General features: G+C 44.0%; 1 protein-coding gene across 1 annotated transcript; it reads right to left on the bottom strand.

The window, feature by feature from the left end:
* Positions 1-4,708: 4,708 nt before the first annotated feature.
* On the bottom strand, positions 4,709-6,165 carry LOC103705265 (uncharacterized). The gene has a single exon (XM_088701057.2). The coding sequence runs from the start codon at positions 6,032-6,034 to the stop codon at positions 5,051-5,053; it is 984 nt and encodes a 327-aa protein (XP_088557183.1). The 5' UTR covers positions 6,035-6,165; the 3' UTR covers positions 4,709-5,050.
* Between the last annotated feature and the right edge of the window lie 12,832 nt (positions 6,166-18,997).

The following is an 18,997-nucleotide window of genomic DNA, read 5'->3' as shown; positions in this document are numbered from 1 at the left end:
CCTCCAAGCCTAAACTCCAAGGCTCCAAACCTTCCAACCAAACACCCAGTGGGTCAGACCGGGCATTCCACTCGAGTAACTATAGTGTTTCACCAAGCAAGAGAAGGAAAAAGATGCCTTTCCCTTCCGGTTGATTCACGTTAACCTCATGCAATCATCATCCCTTGTGCTTTTACATGCAGTTGCTGATCCTTAGAGTTTGTGCCCTCTCCCATTGGATGACTTTCCCATTTCTCTTCTTTATCTTGCAACGAGGCCTCAAAATCCGGCCATCTTTGGGCGCATGGCTTGAGAGCTTAAAGCTTGGTAATTGAGCCTGGAGACTGCTGACGTCTTGTGGCATGATGACTTACTGTAATAATAGGGGTGACCCTCTCATTCTTTTATCTTTCTGAAAACATGTCAAAAGTTAGAGAGCTCCGATTGTTGTTTTTCATGAGGTGCCCATTGGGGGACCATTATAATCCGGAAGGTTTTCTTTGCACATATACATACATACCTCCATATATATATATATATGTGTGTGTGTGTGTGTGTGTGTGTGTATAATTCTGGCTAACAACTGTACTTTTGGCCAACAACTCCTGTGACTGTCAACTGTAAGAGCTAATGAAAGCTTGAGTCAGTAAGGCATGAGGTAGTGATATGCTGTAGTTGTGTGGCAAAGGTGACTTCTACTTGGCTAGGTAAAAAAAAAGAGGAGATGCACATCATTGAAATATAATTTATTATATTTTTTAAATAATTGATTTGCTCTTTATTGCTTTATTAGTGCTGCAAGCTATCAAACTTGATATCAGCAATAATAGCCTGAAGCAAAAATGGCAATATGTATATTATGCCTTCAAAATAGAATATGATGGAAAGTAGACTTGATTTTTCGCATGAGCAATCCTACATGCCATCCTACGTTATAATATCAAGGAGTGAACAAGTCCAAGATAAGTCAAGAGTTATGACAAGTGTGAAGAGTCATATGAGTTTAGGTATTTTATGAAGTGTTAATGCTAGAGTGTTGATGAATGTTTTTTGATATTCTTCAATAATGTCACTCAATGTTTAATAGTTATTTAGGAAATATATTTAGGATACTTATAATACATTTATGTAAGGAGATGGGAAGGATCACAATCAGGAGCGGCCCAATGTATTTGGGGGCCTAAGGCCATTTTGTCTTTGAGGCCTTTTCTACAGTGGGCCGGCCTAAGGCGAATTCACAAGGGGCCTTTTTTTTCATTTTATCTTTGAGGCATTTTCTACGGTGGGCCTTCTTTGGGCTGGGGCCTTAGGCGACCGCCTCAGTTGCCTAAGGGTTGAGCCGCCCCTGATCACAATGTAACTATGTAAGTCCTAGCAAAGAGTCATCTTGGGTGCAAGCAAGAAGTCATGGAATGAAAATAATAATGTTATGCTCTATCTATCCTCTTCGAGACTCTACCTTCACATCTAAGTACTTTGATGTTAGATTTCTATGCTTCATAGTGGTATTAGAACTCAAGCTTATGAGCCCATTCATACTTTTAAAGTTAGTCACAAAGACACAAAGATTCTGCAAAATAAATAATAAAACAGAGTTATTCAAGAATAAAGAGGCTTCGGGAGTTGGGATTGTGGTAAAGAAGAAGCTAAGAGTAGCTCCAAGGAAAAGAAGCTATATTGGCCCCATGGTGGGAGGTGAGTTAAAAGACAGGGAAAAGGAGAAAAGGAAGAAGAAAGGAGGAGAGAAGAGAGGGGAAAAAGAAAAAGAGGGAGAGGATGGGTTAATTTTCTCCCACGAGATATTGATGTTTTCAAATTATAAGTTCTGGAGTATTCTGACATGCTCATATCTTCAAGCTTGTGGTCCATCAAAAGTTGGAAATATAGAAGAACTAGTTGAGGAGAAGCAAATTGATACGACAAAAGTTAAAAATGTGATGGAAGGAGAAATTAAAGAGCTTAAAAGAAAATATATCCACAATATTTATAGTCAACCTGCTTTTAGAATTTAACTGAAGAGGAATATCAAATCTTTTTTATATTTGAACAAAAATCCTCCAGTACATACACTAGAAAAAATTGTATGAACTGAGCTTCTTTTTTCACCGTATCTCCTATAGCGTACATCTTAATGTGGAAACTTAAGAGCCATATTCGGATAGGATTCTTCTCACTAACGGAGTCCATCTGTTTTCTAACTTAAGAAAATTAAAAAAGAAAATCACAAGACACATATGAAGAGGTTAGGCTATCCACCCACATGCATCCTCTCTTCTTCCTCTTCAAACTTCTCTCCGTCTATCCGTGAGACTTTCCTCTTTTGCTCACTCATGAGATTTTTTGATTCAAATAAAAATGATAGGGTTATTTCAAGGTTTTGCATTTTTTTCAAATATAGAACTTGAGGTTATGCGATACGGAGTTTGAGGCTAATACATATTTGATGATTTGCCGATACATACTTTTAGCCCATTTGATATATAACCAGCAGCATCCTAATAAATATCTCTAGGTAAATCGATACACAGTTTCTAGAATATGGTATTTACCAGTACATAGAACATGACCAAGCGATATACACTTTGCATATTAGTCATCTAGTGACTCAAATATACCTTCAGGCAAATCGATACAAAGTTTACAGAATATCATATTTACTAGTACACAGTACATGACTAGATGGTACATACTTGTCAGCTTCTTGATATATACCATATGCTTTTTTGATATATACACAGTAAGAACCTAATACACTCCTCCAAACAAATCGATACATAGTTCGCAGGATATAGTATTTATTAGTACATAATCTATGGCTAGGTGATACATACCTAACAAATTAGTTATCCGGCAACCCAATACATACTTCAAGAGGAGGGAAATCTTACGGACGGACAAAGAGAAGATTGATGAGGAAGAAGAGAAGATGCAGATGAGCGGATTGCCTAACCTCTTCATGCATATATCGTGATATTTTTTTTTTTAAGTTACAAAACGGATAGACTCCATTAATTAAAAAAAAAAAGTTCCGTCCCAATATGGCTTTTGAGTTTCTATATTAAGTTGCATGCTATAGAAGATGTGGAAAAAAAAATGGCCCGCTCCATATGATTTTTTCTGATCAACACCATCGACGATTTTGTTCCCTTCCATGCTCAACACTTGGGCATTCCCTAATTAATACTTGTGCAAGCCTTTTTCTTGTAAATTTTGACATGAACTTGTCAAGTTGTACGCTACGAGGGACTACAAAGTATGCACAACAGAGATGGCCATACATACCTCCAAGTTCATAAAATATCTCATTCATAAAAAAGATCAAAATAGAGTATTGTTAACAAAGTCAAAAAAGGAGGACAAACATGACATGTATTTCAAAACTCCACAAGATTGCAACAAAATGCTGAAGCAAAACAAGACAAGATCATAATTATCTGAGAACATGTAGTCTTTGTCTGGGAATGAAAGATAAATTAGTTCCAACTTCTAAGCCTTCCCATATGGAGGCATGCTATGCACATAACTTGCACGACCTTGGGTTATGTCCATTTTGTATGCAATTTTTGCATCTTGTTCTTACTTTACAGCGTTGGTTTTGGATATATCTTCTTCTATGGTTGACCAGGATGCATGCGAACATTTGGAGCTTCATCCTTGGCTCATCCCTTCATTCTAGTTAATTTTCTTTTACACGAGCAGGCTGGATTTTGTTAGCTATATTGCATAGTAGCATCCGCCATGATCCAATGCTCTACAAAGTCATATGGCTCGACGTGTCTGCCATTGCATGAACGCTTGCTATTCTCTTCTCATAGTAGATGAGGTTGGAGAACCGGACGTAGCTTGGTTCCTTAAGTTCCATCTCAAACTTAAAGCCATGTCTTGCGTTGGTCCTCCTCACTGAGTCTAGGAGAAGCCAAAAGCTTGTAGTTAAGGGTGGTGTTGTGCATAGATTGGGGAAAGAGGGAGACAGACTTGGACCATTGGAAAAGAAAGGGTAAGAGAGAGAGACAGAGGTTTTAGTGTTTAAGAGAGGGAGAGAGAGGAGGTGGTGGGGGTTGAAACAGGGAGACGTGACCCTTCTAAATTACCTATGTTTTCCTTCTCTCCCCACTCTCGTAAACAAAACATATGAATAACGCTAGACTGCCAAGATATTCTTGTCAAAAATAACAAAGCTGCAAAAAAAAGAAAAAAGAAAAGAAACTCGATTTGCCAATGGAAGAGGAGGATGTAGTTTTATGCAAAAGCCTCCTTATTTAATGTTTTTTTTGTTTTTTGATGTAGAAAAAATGAAAAAAAAATCTGTTATTGGACACATCAAATTACAGTAGAACTGCCTTTTTCTTTTCTTTTTGCCTTTTTTTTTTTCCCTTCCGTAACTTCATCTATATTCTCTTTTCTCTTTTTCTATGGATTTGGACCCTGACTTTTTACCTTTCCCTTTTTTATCTCGCATGTGAAGCGAAGGGAAGAAAGCAAGTTATGTTTGAAATGGATATTAAAGAAAAAGAAGGGGAAAAAAGAGAGAGAGAAGATCTTAATTGAATTGTGGCCAAAATTTTCTTAAAAAAAAAAATACTGTGATATCCATCCATTTCATAACAGCAATTCAAATTTCCTCATCACTGATTACTTAGTTGACAATTGAAAAAAAAAAATCAAAATATTCATTTAAAAGAATACTAAGGTAAAGAAACCAAGTATGAACTCATCAACATTTGAGAGAGACCATTGAACTTATGTACCTTAACCAACCAAATTGTACATTGCCATTTCCACCACCACCACCACCACCATCAGTGCGCCGTATAAAGTTCACGGCCTTATCATGACCTCCAACCCACCATACCATCTCCCCACAAGAAACATGTCAGAGAGCAGGAAAAGAAACAAGAAAAAAAAAAAACAAAACAAAAGCTCCATAAAGCAGAGCATACCCACCCATTTAAACCCCCTAGAAAGAAAGAAACCATCACAGAACAAAAGGAAAGAACTCAGGACTCAAATGATGGACAAGTCAAAACCATCCTCTTTCCACCCCAACTACATCCTCTTCCTCTTCCTCCTATTAATTCCCTGTGGCCTTTGTTACAGAAAGGTCCTCCAACCATTCAAAAATCCTACTGCGGCACATGCTTTCACCCCTTTTCAAGCCCTCCCCCTCCTCCTTTTTCTTCTTTGCAATCACTACCTTGGAAGAAATTATCTCCACCGAATCCAGCGAGCACTTGCACCCGAACCCACGTCCCATAAGCCACTGCACCTTCTTTTCCACTTTTTCCTCACCTTTCCTTTTGCCATCAGCATCATGAGTACATGCAGCACTCCTGCTGCCATCGTTGGCTTCCGAAACCTTCTTCCGATGCTCGGCGTCGCCATTGATCCTCTTGGGGTGGTTGTTCACGCCGCCACTGCTGGATCTTCGAGACCGCAAGTCGTACAACTCGATCTCGGGAGTCTTGACCACGCCCAACCGAAGGATTCCCCACCCAGGTGCTGATGAGCTGATGCTCCTCCGACCTGCACTCCTCCCCCCCCCGACGATGCGAACTTGTGGCGTCGGGCTCGGGTGGGTGTAGAAGTTATTGGATACTGATGCCCGGGGTGGATCGCAGATGATGCTGGAGCGACTGCTGGATGAGTGGCTTCTGCTGACGCTGTTGCTGCTTGTACTGCTGCTGCTGTTGCTCCGGCTGCTTTCACAAGATCCTAGGCTGGAAATGGCCGAGGAGTATCGGTCCATGGACTCCGACCTCGATGCGCACCGGCTGGTGCTGAAGAGGCTGCTGTCGGAGCTAACGGAGGGCCTTAGTGGCAGGATTTGGCCCTGGAAGAAGACTTCATCAGCAGCACACATGTCGGTCTCCGCCGCCTTGGAGAGAAGGCCCCCTCCTACCGATACCCGGAACTCGAAGTCCTCGACGGGGTCGGGAGAAGGCTTTCTTTTCTCCTCATGTTTAGCTCCGTCGGCGATCACCGGAAAGTCGGAGAGCGAAAGGGCCTCCTCTTCTTCGTCGAAGGTCACCCACTTCTCTTGCTGCTGTTGGGCCATGGACTCCTTTCACTTCCGTGGAGGAAAGAAGGGGAAGGAGGTGGAGATTTATAAGGGGAGGTTGGGATTTTTGAAGGGGGGACAAGTGGAGGGAAGAGAGAGAGAAGAGAGGAAATAAAAAGGTGAAAGCAAAGGGTGCAGGCTTGCCATTTCTTTTAGGCCAAGGCATTGCAATTACCCTTTGGGCTGTGGCCCGGCCCTCGCATGCCCCTCTTGTGGGGTGTTCACATGACCCTTTTGTTTATTGAGGTCAGCCATGGCCTAAGGGATCTTGTGATGTGTTCTTATCGGCTGGCCTGGAAGAGTGGAGATAAAGCATAATAAAATATAAAACACTGAGAAAGTGTAAATAGTATACAAAGGAGGAGGTTGGTTATGTTGGTTGACAAAGAAAAATCTATGAAAAGAAGTGATAGTAGTGAGGGATCCTATTATAAAAAATGACCAACTTTTGTAGGCCTTGTGTCAAGTTGGGTGACTCTTTCCCTTTCCAGGGGACAGGTGGGCCTTGGCCCTTTCGGCCCTTTTAGACAGAGAAACCAATATGATTCTGGTGTCTCGCAAACGCGACTTTAGAGTTTAGCCAACTTCTTTTCTCTTATATGATTGGCTGTACTCATATTCGTATGGTGTGAAGAAAAAAAACAACTTTAGAGTTGTCAATTTTTGCATTTTCTTTCAAGTCGCAAATTAGTTCCTTGGGCATAGATTTTCATTAGCAATAGCAGCTGAAGAATGCAATGGAATCATCTTACGATGTCAGGATCGACCTAAGTTACACAAGTGCAATCTTTTTGCATGGTTTGATGTAAATATGTACTAAAGTAAGGCTACAACTATACTTTCTAAGGTGTTCCACAGAGGACCAGAGCCGAACTCGACAAAAGTTGGACCGGCGTGGGACCTAATGTTGGAATTGCAAGAAACCAAAAGGAATTTGAAAGCATGGAGGCTAATAATGCTTTTGGGATTAAATTGGCCATTTGGGAAGTTGGCCATGAGCATGGATTTGAGAAGGAAAGATGCTGTGTATGACTGAAATTGAGGACTAATTAAGACCTCGGTGTGCTGGCATTTGGGATTTTAGAAGTAAAGGAACCAAATTTCGAGATCATTGAGCCGAGGAATTAGTGACGTGAGTGATGGTATCCATTTGTTCAAATGTCTAAAATGGAACTTCTAGGTTTCAGGGGACGTCATAGGCTTCCCAAATCCTCGGCAAATTGCCACCTTGCTTGCTTCAAAAAGCTGGAAGAATCTCCGGACAAAATGCACGACCAATCCCCGTGATGGCGGAATATCCATAGATTTCATTTGGTACAAGGTATCAATAGAAAAGGAATGGAAGTTGGCAAATTAATTGGCATCTTATGGTTCTAACAATTTGAAATTGAAATGGCTATATTTATATAGGAACGACTCAAATTGAATCAAATTGACAATATTCATATGGAAACAAATTAAAGGTGTAAATAAAATTCAAAACAGGACCTCCAATTTCTCTCAAACATGCGTGGCATCTACATTTTTAATGCTTTCCTTTTAAAAGTATTTTAGTGATTTCCTTTTTTTTGACTTCCATTCACAGATGTTGCTTTTATGAAAATGAAATGAAATTGAATTATGAAATAATCTCATGACAATATATATGTTGCCATGTAAAAGAAAAGTGTAAACTTCGTTCCTAGTGAAACTGGCTAGTGAGCAAGTCCATTTTAAACTTAAAAAAAAATGTACCATACTGACCGTATCGTATTAAAATTAGCGATGGTATAACAAAATAAATTTGTGAATACTCACCACAAGAGCAATGCAGCTGCAAATTCGAACCATGTGAGTAAACCTTGAGAATTTTGGTTCTCTAATGGCAAAGATTTTTTATGGAGTTTGGAGCAAACTTAGCTTGCAATGTATCTGATTCCTACTCCACGAATTTGTAATATGTGATAGTTTTAACTTTCTTTTGGCGCAAAAATATAAAAGATTTATGAGGGGTTCGCGTGCAGGTGGACTGCTGGGGTGTTAGTCCAAGGTCAAACATCACTTTCACCCTCGATAATTTTATGTGAAACTTGGGTTAGCAACCTTTTAGATAATTTTTTGATTATGGATGAGGATTTCATTATTAGAATCCATTAACTCGTCAAAATATAAATGAAGTTGGATGAGATATTCAGTATAATTCGGTTTGTTTACTTGAGACCCATCTAGTTGTTAGGATTTCTATGATGTAGGGGCGCAGTGAAAGCGCGGGAATTCAAAAAATTTTCATAATAAAATTTCGAAACATCAAATTCTAAACCCAAGAGCACCTTAATGATTACAATCAAACTTAAAATAAATATAGAAATAGAAGAATACCTGAAACGCTAATTTCAAAATTCAGAATTTTCACTAGGCGCCCAAGTGTTCGCCCTCCAACGTTGATCCACACGGGAACTTGCTTTAAGATTCTAACTCCGAAAGAACTTGATTCTTGATGCTGAATATTTCTAAAGAATTCAATTGGCTTCTAGGCAAAATAACACTTTTCAAGTGCTTTGCCTTTCTCCCTTTTCTCTTGGCTTCCTTCTTCCTCCTTCTAATTGTCTTTTTCTTTCTAATTCTCCTTCTAAGCCTTTTGTCTTAAAGAAGATCTTTTGTCTTAATTTAGAACAACCTTGGAGAGAGATGTAAGAAAGAAGGGATTGGAATTAAGTGAGTAAAACCCTGAGAAATGCCAATTATTTATAGTTGGCGGAGGGGTGCTTGGCTTTGGCTGGAGGATGCATCTCCAAAGATGCATCCTTATCCACACGCCTAAAGAAAAGGAAGAGGTGCCTCATTTATCTCTTCACGCCATAAGTGGCGCCTCTAGACCTTATCTCTTCATGCCCTACATGCCCACACCCCTTCTGGATTTAAATTTAAATCCAAAACACTGAAGAGTCGCCTTAAAGCAGAAGGACTCTTCATGCAGAATTTTACCGGTGTTTTTTCCGAAGGGGTGCCAAGCATTAGTGAGGCGCCAACCAATCATCCAAGGGCTGAAGTTAATCAGAAGGTGGCGCCCCATATGGATACAGACGTGAGAAGATAAGAGAGGAAAAGATAAGATAAGAGTAGAAAGTTAAATGGATAAGATTCCTTTATCCAAACAGATTTTTCATTCTTATCTATTTATGGCGCCATCAAACCCAATCCAGTTGGGTTCAAACCAAGCCAATTAGGTGCCAACTCTTGGTTAACCCAAACTAGGATATGATCTAACCAAAAGGCCAATTTAATTAGATCAATCCAAATCGAGAATCAAATTCAAATCCAATTCAAATTAGGAGCTAGAGTTTGCAACACGTGCTAGCATGTTCATTCTGCAAACATGATCTAATCTAATTAGATCCTTAATTAGTTTTCTTGTGTGTGACCCATTGGGTTCCATATCTAGCCAACAGTAGATCCAGGTGCAAGTTGACCCGATTTGATTAGAATTCTTCTAATCAATTTAGGTTCAAACTGTGCAAACTCGAGCTTAACAATTCGAACTCTTTCTAATTGGTGATCGAATCAAATTCTTTAATTCGATCAAACCTACAAGACAAGATTGACGTCTAGCAACGTATTATGTCTACCTGGAAGATATAAAATTTGGTAAAAATACCAAATATATCCTTCAATGGCAAGTTAATGTGCAATTTAATTCTTCAATCAATCTGCATCCCGAATATGTATATGAGTATGGATCTATGTCAAACTCAATTACATATTCATGTCTCTCTCAATCTTTTAATGATAATTTTAATAATGAAACATTAGAAGCTCTTTCTAATTTTCATTTTGTTTTGATCAAAGACTTTATGAATTATCATATGATTAGAGTAAGTAGGATGCGATTTTCTCTTACTAGAAGTGATTGATTTCTTGTTGACCTACTCACAACCTTCGTGCACAATCTACCATATCCAGAACACCTCGTACACGACTTTAGTTATGAATGAGTATGAACCAAAATATGGATTCATGTGCACAAGATACCATGATATTCTTAGGTCAAAGGATCAGTTGCACAACTCCCACTAAGAGAATCATCTTTTGACATGTAAATAAGACTCCATAAGATATTCTCTTAGCAGGTCAATTCAGTGAACTCATTCTCTAATGAGCACCCACATTCTTGTATTAGTGTCTCCACACAAGTGATTGTGAGATCAATCACCCTCTCCATTAAGCATACAAAGGATGTGCTAGTCTTTTCGGTAACATTGATCCCCGACTTAATGTACCAACAACTAAAAATATTTTAGATTAGGATTTTAGGATTTTAGGTCTCACTTGCATGATCTCATCATAGCCCTAAAACCATTGCCCTAATCTATAAGGTTTATCATAAATATAAGATGCAGCATATGATGAAATATAATACTTTTTTTTATTTATAATAAAATGTCATGTACATGAGTTGGAAAATCAAAAGAAATCCTATCTTGTAGGGCATTATTCTTTCACTAGTTGTGAACAAGTTGAGTTTGGGTATGACTTTTTGATTTGATGGGTCATTTATCCGTAAATTGGATAAATCCTTAAAACTAGAAATTATGTTCTAAGATACTAGTAGACTATGGGCTAATGTAGATTTGGATTCCGTGATTATAAAATATATAGTTCCACTGCCAAGTGAAAGAATAAAAAATATTAAAAATACTAGAGAAAACAACACATCTTAGATTTATCATTTCTTTCTTCACATTAATTTCTTCTTCTTTTTAGTTTATTTAAACATCTAATTCTGGAACTTTTCATTGAGAATCTGTTTAATTCTTACTCTTTACAATAAATGACCAACAAATGGAGCCACAATTAGATTTGTAGATTCAATATACACCTAGCAAAGATAAAAATAGGTATGGTATGCAACTACCTGATAACTCAATTTAAAATAGGAAAATGCTATTTTTAACCATCTGTGGGACAGAGGCATGGGACAGCTTATGTGGCATAACGACAGCAATAAACTTATTAAATTGGTTTAAGGCTATAAATGAAATATGTTAAACTCTTCTTCTTCCCCTCTGTCATCTCCTTGACTCCTGTTGCTTTTCCCATCACCAAGGAATTAGAGAGAGAGAGAGAGAATGAGTGAGAATTATCTTAATCTATATCTTCGGAAATACTCAGTTTCAAAAATTTAAGATGAAGATTTGCCGAACCAGACCGAACCGTCCAGTTCAGATCGTACCAAACCGACCCAGTACGAAATTGAGTCGATTCGTCATTCACATTCGCTTCCAGCTCCTACCGGTCGGAACTGGTCCTTTACCACTCAGAACTGGCTGGTTCAGTGCGGATGCGGTGCGAACCGGTCGGTTCGCAGGTTCACACCAAGTCAACCTTATTTCGAATCGAGTTGGATACGAGCCACCTACCACAGCCCTACTAGTTCGGTCCGGTACCGAACCATACCAGGCGTCAATCGATATAGGTTCTGGTACTGATTCGGCAGATTTTGATTGGAACTTAATAGATGAGAGTAATTGCTAGAAACAAGTAGCCTAGTGGACAAAAAAAAATTGTAAAATTTTAAGAGGACATGAGAAATGAGATGGTCCCTTTTTCCTTGCTTTGAGATGAGGCCCATATACAACCTTTAGCTTCGTAGGCTAAGTAGAAGCCCTCTCTATTTTTGAATAATATAAAAATAATAATTTATCATGTAAAAATGAAAATATCAGATATCAGATCTATGGCTGACGTTGAAGGCTGAATTAGTCAAAGACAAAGTCAGCATTTAAGTTCAAGGTTCCGAAGATTAGGATAGCTGTATGAAAAGTGATATAACACTGTAGACTTTTTGGTCCGTGTAATTATTGATTGGACCAGATCCACCATTGAGTAAGTGGATTAGTCCAACCAAGAAGCAACATGCATAAGCATACTTGTATCGTCCTCTTTTTTGTTTTGATCATCATTATATGTGCCCCTTGGTGGTTGGATTGGTCGAATAGCTGAGTGGTAGACCTGTTCCAATCGATAACCACTTCTTAATTTGGTCCGGTAGTTACCAAGTCCTCATCGAAGTCTCTCTCTCTCTCTCAACGTGAAAAGCATGGAAAGAAGGGGAGCAGACTTCAACAACCATCTACCTCTATTTCATTGTCAATGAGGCAAAACCCTTGACTATGGAAGGCTCGAAGTCCTTGTCGCTTGTAAGCATTAGATGATATTGAAAATTCTCTTTTTTTTTGCCGTTTCTACAATATATCTTTAGTACATTGTCAACACTCCATAGAGATGGCTCAATCAGAGACTATTAGTAGAGATTATGGAAGTGAATTTTAACACCCTTATTGCTCATCACAGCTTGGGTCAAGCGATGAATGGCTTCTTTTCTACTGGAAATCATTGTTGGATTGCCCAATCATATGTTTGGCATCTTAGGCCTAGAAGTGCTATTGGTTGAGCCATATCCGAGTGTTACTAAACCTAGACCACTCGTTCAGGTTTCTGGTTTAACTTTTGTTCAACAATTGATCTATTGAAGGATAAGTCGGAACGAGGTTAGGGTAATAAAAATATGTTTCGTGTTCGGGTTTGGATGGAGGTATATGATATTAAATATTATATCTTGAAGAGTCAATTAAGCTAGGCACTCCATATTTTAAGAAGTTTATTAATAATATATCTAATACATGCTTAAAAAATTAAATCATGGACAACAAGTATATGCTGTTAGCTACAAAATAACAATAAATTAAACATTGAAAAATACATTTTACTTAAAGTGAAGCATAAATACCCAATCCTTCATTCTTTGGCCTATACCTTCTCACTTAGTGAAATTCATCATGGCCAATCCTTTGTCTACTTTAACGAGAGCATATGACCCTTATTTTCTCTGATTCCATCAAACCTGATCTATATAACACTTACTCATAACCTCCAGCCAAGTTATCAAGATGGGATGTAAATAATGATATACATATATAATTCTATAATAACAATTAATATATTTTTATAGAATTTATAATGACTTGTTTGTCCGAACAATTCTATATATAAATTGCATGGACCTATTGCTAGCCATTCATGTATATTTTTTTATAATTTATTTGAGAACTCTATTTAGCAGTTTCAACACGCACGCACACGCGCACGCACACATAGGCACGCATGCATGCGCACGCGCGCGCACGCACGCACATATATATATATATATATATACACATATGCATATATATATAAAACACACACACACACACACACACATATATATATATATATACATATATATATATATACATATATATATACACATATAGATACATATACATATACATATATATACATATATATATACACATATAGATACATATACATATATATATATATATATATATATATATATATATATATACATATATATATATATATATATATATATATATATATATATACATATAGACATACACATATAGATATATACATATAGACATACACATATAGATATATACATATATACATACACATATAGATATATACATATATACATACACATCTAGATATATACATATATACATATAGATATATACATATATACATATATACATATATATGTATATATACATATATACATACACATATAGATATATACATATATACATATATACATATATATGTATGTGTATATATATATATATGTATGTGTATATATATATATATATGTATGTGTATATATATATATATGTATGTGTGTATATATATATATGTATGTATGTGTTGCTGGTGGTCCAAACCGAGAACGATTGGCACTGCGGTGTGAACGGGGTTCCGTCTGAGTTGTCTTGGTTGGTGTTGGTTGCGCTCCACCTTCCGCCAAGAAACCTGCAAACAAGCCTTGCACCACCACCAGGGTGGTGATGGCCCTCCGACGGTCAAGTCAGAGGAGATTGGAGGAGGAGGAGAGGTGATAATCGCAAGTAAGAGAGTGCTCTGGGAGATATTGCTCACCTCCCCCCCTTTCTCCCCCCAGCCGCATATATACCTGGCTGGGGGGTCTCTCAGGGGGGTTCGTTATCGTGGGGCACGATGGTGTGGCCACTGACATGGCCGTTACAGGGCGTCGTGGAGCAGCACCGGGTACGGCCACGTCAGGGCATAGTGGGGCTCCGCTTTGTACGGCTGATGCAGGAGATCGTGGAGCAGCATCGGATACAGCCGTTGCAGGGAGTAGTGGAGCAGGAGGCCGCGGCGTGCCTCTGGGGAATAGCCTGTCGTTATCAAGAGATCTCCGACTCGGGGTCGGAGCACTGGATCAAGGGGCAGCCGACTCGGGGTCGGGCTGCGGAGCCGAGGATATCCGACTCAGGGTCGGATTGCTGGATCAAAGGGCAGCCGACTCGGGGTCGGGCTGCGGAGCCGAGGATATCCGACTCGGGGTCGGATTGCTGGATCAAAGGGCAGCCGACTCGGGGTCGGGCTGCGGAGCCGAGGACGTCCGACTCGGGGTCGGAGCGCTGGATCAAAGGGCAGCCGACTCGGGGTCGGGCTGCGGAGCCGAGGATGTCCGACTCGGGGTCGGAGCGCTGGATCAAAGGGCAGCCGACTCGGGGTCGGGCTGCGGAGCCGAGGATGTCCGACTCGGGGTCGGAGCGCTGGATCAAAGGGCAGCCGACTCGGGGTCGGGCTGCGGAGCCGAGGATGTCCGACTCGGGATCGGATTGCTGGATCAAAGGGCAGCCGTAGTCTTCCTGGGCGCGCGTGCCGGTCACGTGGGGCATGGCGGCTTATTTCCCCCGTAAGAGTAGCCCCCCACTTCCGAGCCTGGAACCAGAAGGGGAACAGGTGAAGGGAGTGATGTTTCGGGATTGCCGCCGTTCCTCGGAGAGGCGCGCGCGCTTCGAGCTCCCCGCCCTTTTTATGGCGTATGGCGGTTATTGCTGACCTGGCAGTCTGAGGATTTCGGCGGACATCCTTCCTTAATGGTGTCGATTCGCCTTTGGGGCGCGAGCGACCCTTCGGCAGCCAGGCGTCCTCTGGCGTCATCGAGGCGTCACTTGCCTTTCCGCCTATTTAATCGGGGGCCTTTCCCCGTCCGTCTTCTTCTTTACAGATATTTTCAAGTTTCCCCTTTGCGCAGCTGTTGCTGCCGTCGGACTGTTCATTTGTTTCTCCTTTTGGCGCTCTCGGAGCCGTTCTTACCTCTTTTCCGGTGAGTTTTCCCCATTCTTCTACTTAGGGCTCTCCATACTTTCCCCTCTTATACTAGTGTACTCCAGTCGCTCCGGTCTTTCCCCCCTTCCTGTCCCCGTCCTGACCGTAGGTTTATTGGCCATTAGGAATGGGCGAAGTGAGAGCAGACCAAATTAAGTCGGAGCTGGTCGCCACAGACTTAGACAGACTCGTGGCTCGGTACCACCTTCCCGAGGCCTGCAACGCCACGCTCCCGGGGCCTGAGGAGAGGATGTCCCATCCTCCTCCAGGGAAGATCGCCATCAATGAGGGCATTCTCCAGGCCGGGTTCCGCTTTCCCCCTTCGGACTTGGTCATGCAGGTGCTACGGGGTTTAAGAGTGGCACCGACGCAACTGGTGCCGAACTCGTGGCGGGCCCTGACGGTCTTCCAGGTTCTCTGCCGTATGCACGAGATCCCCGCCACCCTGAATGTTTTTTGGGAGTTCTACAGCCTGAGCGGCCACCCCCAGGACAAAGGGTGGTGGTGCTTCGCAGCGCGGCGAGGATGCGGCCTTGTCAAGGAGGCTCCTACCTCCATTCACAAATGGAAGGAGCGCTTCTTTTTTGTTGATGCAGATCCCTTTTGGGAAATCAGGGCGACCTGGGAGACCCCGATGAAGTCTCCGATCGGCCTATCGAGACTGTCAAGGGAGGAGTCCGATGGCTTGGCCGCCTTGAAGGGGTTGGTTGCCGAGGGCCAGCTCCCCCCGGTGGCCCGCCTTATTTCCGAGGATACTTTGGTGAATGTCGGTCTGAGCTCGGTCCCCACCGACCGTGAGTCCGCCACCGATTCTTTCTTGACTTTTTCCCTTCTTTCGTCCCGTTCTTTTCTTTGGTTTCTCCGTCTCCGACTATCCCGTCCTTTTTGCAGAGATCGACGACGTCATGCGGTCGGTGAAGACAAAGGCTGTTGGTAGGGCGTCCCTGCTGGAAGCAGCCCAGAGGAGGAAACGAGCTCTTCCGAGCGGGGCCCCACCGGCGAAGAAGTCCCGTAAGGAGGTGCCTCCGACACCGACCGACGAGTCCGGGCCCACCGATCAGGGAGACGTCGTGGGCACGGACCGGCAGCTGACGCTGTATCAGCCCTCCGGTGGTAAGATTGCCGCTACTCCGGAGGTATCATCCGAGCCTGCCCGAGACGGACGGGTCGGACGTGATCGGTCCCCGACCCGGCCTTCGACTCGGTCGGCTCCTGATGACTCGAGGAGGGACGCGCCGAGGCCCCGACCGAGCGGGACCCTATCAATTCCTGGGGTGACCCCCGCCCCGAGCGCGATCGGCCGGACTCTTCCCCAGGCGATGGATAGGGGTAAGGCTGCAGAACCACCGTCCGGCTCTGGGGAGAAATCGGGGTCTGCCTTCACTACCGATGGCGCCCGAAATCTCATCGAAACAGTGCTGCTGGAGAAGGACCGTCGGCGGGTCCGGGAGTTGGAGGTCTCTGACATTGGGGCTGCCAGCTGTGTCTGTCTCATGTCGGTGAGTGTTCTTCTGGCCGCTTTTCACCATTTATTGGCTCTGTTGTTCTCCGCCTGACTCCCTTATTTTTCCTATTTCTTAGCTCGCCCAGTACATGATCCGTCTGGAGGAGTGCTACAAGGAACAGGCGGGGCTTCTGGCGAAGGCCGAGGACCGGCTGAAAGCAGTGGAAAAGGGAGGCCAGGCTGTGGCAGGCAGGACGACCGGGGACTTCGAGGCGAGGCTCCGGGAGGCCGAAGAGCGGGCACTCGGCTTTGCTGCCCTCGAGAAGCAACTATTGGAGGCTCAGGAGCAGCTCAAGGTTGCCTCGGGTCTCGAGGGCGAGGTCAAGAAGGCGGATGAGCGGGCCGAGAAGCAGTCCCGGAAGGCTGCCGACTACCGGGAGAGGTGGGAGAAGGCCCAGCGGTCAGCCGACAACGCCCGCAACCGAACCCGGTCTCTTGAAGCTAAGCTGGGCGAATTGGAGTCGGCCTTGGAGAAGTCCCGTGCGAGCGATCAGGAGCTTCATTCGCGCCTGACGGAGGCTGAGGCTGCTCGCATTGCTGCCGAAGCGAAGCACAAGGAGGCTCGGGCTGAGCTGCTGAGGGTCTCCACCGAGGCGGAAGGCCGGATTGTGGCGAAGGTCTTGGAGGCGAAAGCCCAGATTATGGAGCAGGCAGAGGCGGCGCTGGCCGAGAGGAGTGCGGAAATCGGGCGTCAGGCGGTAGAGGCTTATCGCCAGTCCGCCGAGTTCGCTCATGATATGTCGGAGGCAGTACAGACCTATCGTCAGTCCGACGAGTTTGTCCGTGACGCGTCGGACGCGGGGGCCGAAGCCTTTGTCTTAGGCTTCGAGGAGGGCCTGGCAAGGGTGTCGGCTAAGTACCCCGAAGTTGACCTGAGCGAGATCTCCCTTCTCGACTCCTCTCCGGCGCCATTGCCTGTTGGTTCTCCTGCTGCTTCCCTACCTCCTGCGGACGAGCCCGACGTTCCCGACCCGGGAGTTCCTCCAAGCTGACCTCTTGTACCTTTCGTTGTCTTCTTTTTTTTTTTGTATACCGGCGTTTTGCCAAATTGTATGGGCCTCGGCCCTGAAACAATGAAAATTAATGCAAGTTGAATGTTTCTTCATCTCGCCTTCGTCCTTCTTTTTCTTTTAACTCTCGGTAGCGTCTTGCTGACTCCTGGCTCCCGAAATTCTTCCGGCGCTAGGCCAGGCATCCGAGGGTTAGGCCTCAGGAAACTCTTCCGGCGCTAAGCCAGGCATCCGAGGGTTGGGCCTCAGGAAATTCTTCCGGCGCTAAGCCAGGCATCCGAGGGTTAGGCCTCAGGAAACTCTTCCGGCGCTAAGCCAGGCATCCGAGGGTTAGGCCTCAGGAAACTCTTCCGGCGCTAAGCCAGGCATCCGAGGGTTAGGCCTCAGGAAATTCTTCCGGCGCTAAGCCGGGCATCCGAGGGTTAGGCCTCAGGAAACTCTTCCGGCGCTAAGCCAGGCATCCGAGGATTAGGCCTCAGGAAATTCTTCCGGCGCTAAGCCGGGCATCCGAGGGTTAGGCCTCAGGAAACTCTTCCGGCGCTAAGCCAGGCATCCGAGGGTTGGGCCTCAGGAAATTCTTCCGGCGCTAAGCCAGGCATCCGAGGGTTAGGCCTCAGGAAATTCTTCCGGCGCTAAGCCGGGCATCCGAGGGTTAGGCCTCAGGAAATTCCACTCGTTGGTCGACCAAGGCTGGCGCATGCCGAGGCAACTGGTCGGGGCTTCAGGCTAGTCTGCTCCCGGGATGGTCATCGGGTTAGCCTGGCATCCGAGGGCCGAGCCTCGGGACCTTCCACTCGTTGGTCGGCCAAGGCTGGCGCGAGCCGAGGCGACCGGTCGGGGCTTCAGGCTAGTCTGCTCCCGGGATGATCGTCGGGTTAGCCTGGCATCCGAGGGTTGTCAAGCCTCAGGAAATTCCTCTCGTTGGTCGGCCAAGGCTGGCGCAAGCCGAGGCGACCGGTCGGGGCTTCAGGCTAGTCTGCTTCCGGGATGATCGTCGGGTTAGCCTGGCATCCGAGGGTTGTCAAGCCTCAGGAAATTCCACTCGTTGGTCGGCCAAGGCTGGCGCGAGCCGAGGCGACCGGTCGGGGCTTCAGGCTAGTCTGCTCCCGGGATGATCATCGGGTTAGCCTGGCATCCGAGGGCCGAGCCTCGGGACATTCCGCTCGTTGGTCGGCCAAGGCTGGCGCAAGCCGAGGCGACCGGTTGGGGCTTCCGGCTAGTCTGCTCCCGGGATGATCATCGGGCTAGCCAGGCATCCGAGGGCCG

This window comes from Phoenix dactylifera, chromosome 7 (genome assembly GCF_051530095.1).
Source record: "Phoenix dactylifera cultivar Ajwa chromosome 7, Ajwa_hap1_PhDact_Kaust_v1.1, whole genome shotgun sequence".
Lineage (NCBI taxonomy): Eukaryota > Viridiplantae > Streptophyta > Magnoliopsida > Arecales > Arecaceae > Phoenix > Phoenix dactylifera.
This window is presented reverse-complemented; position numbering and strand designations above follow the sequence as displayed.

Excerpts from the sequence above, each read along its gene's own strand:
- LOC103705265 (XM_088701057.2), bottom strand. The coding sequence starts at position 6,034 with ATGGCCCAACAGCAGCAAGAGAAGTGGGTGACCTTCGACGAAGAAGAG.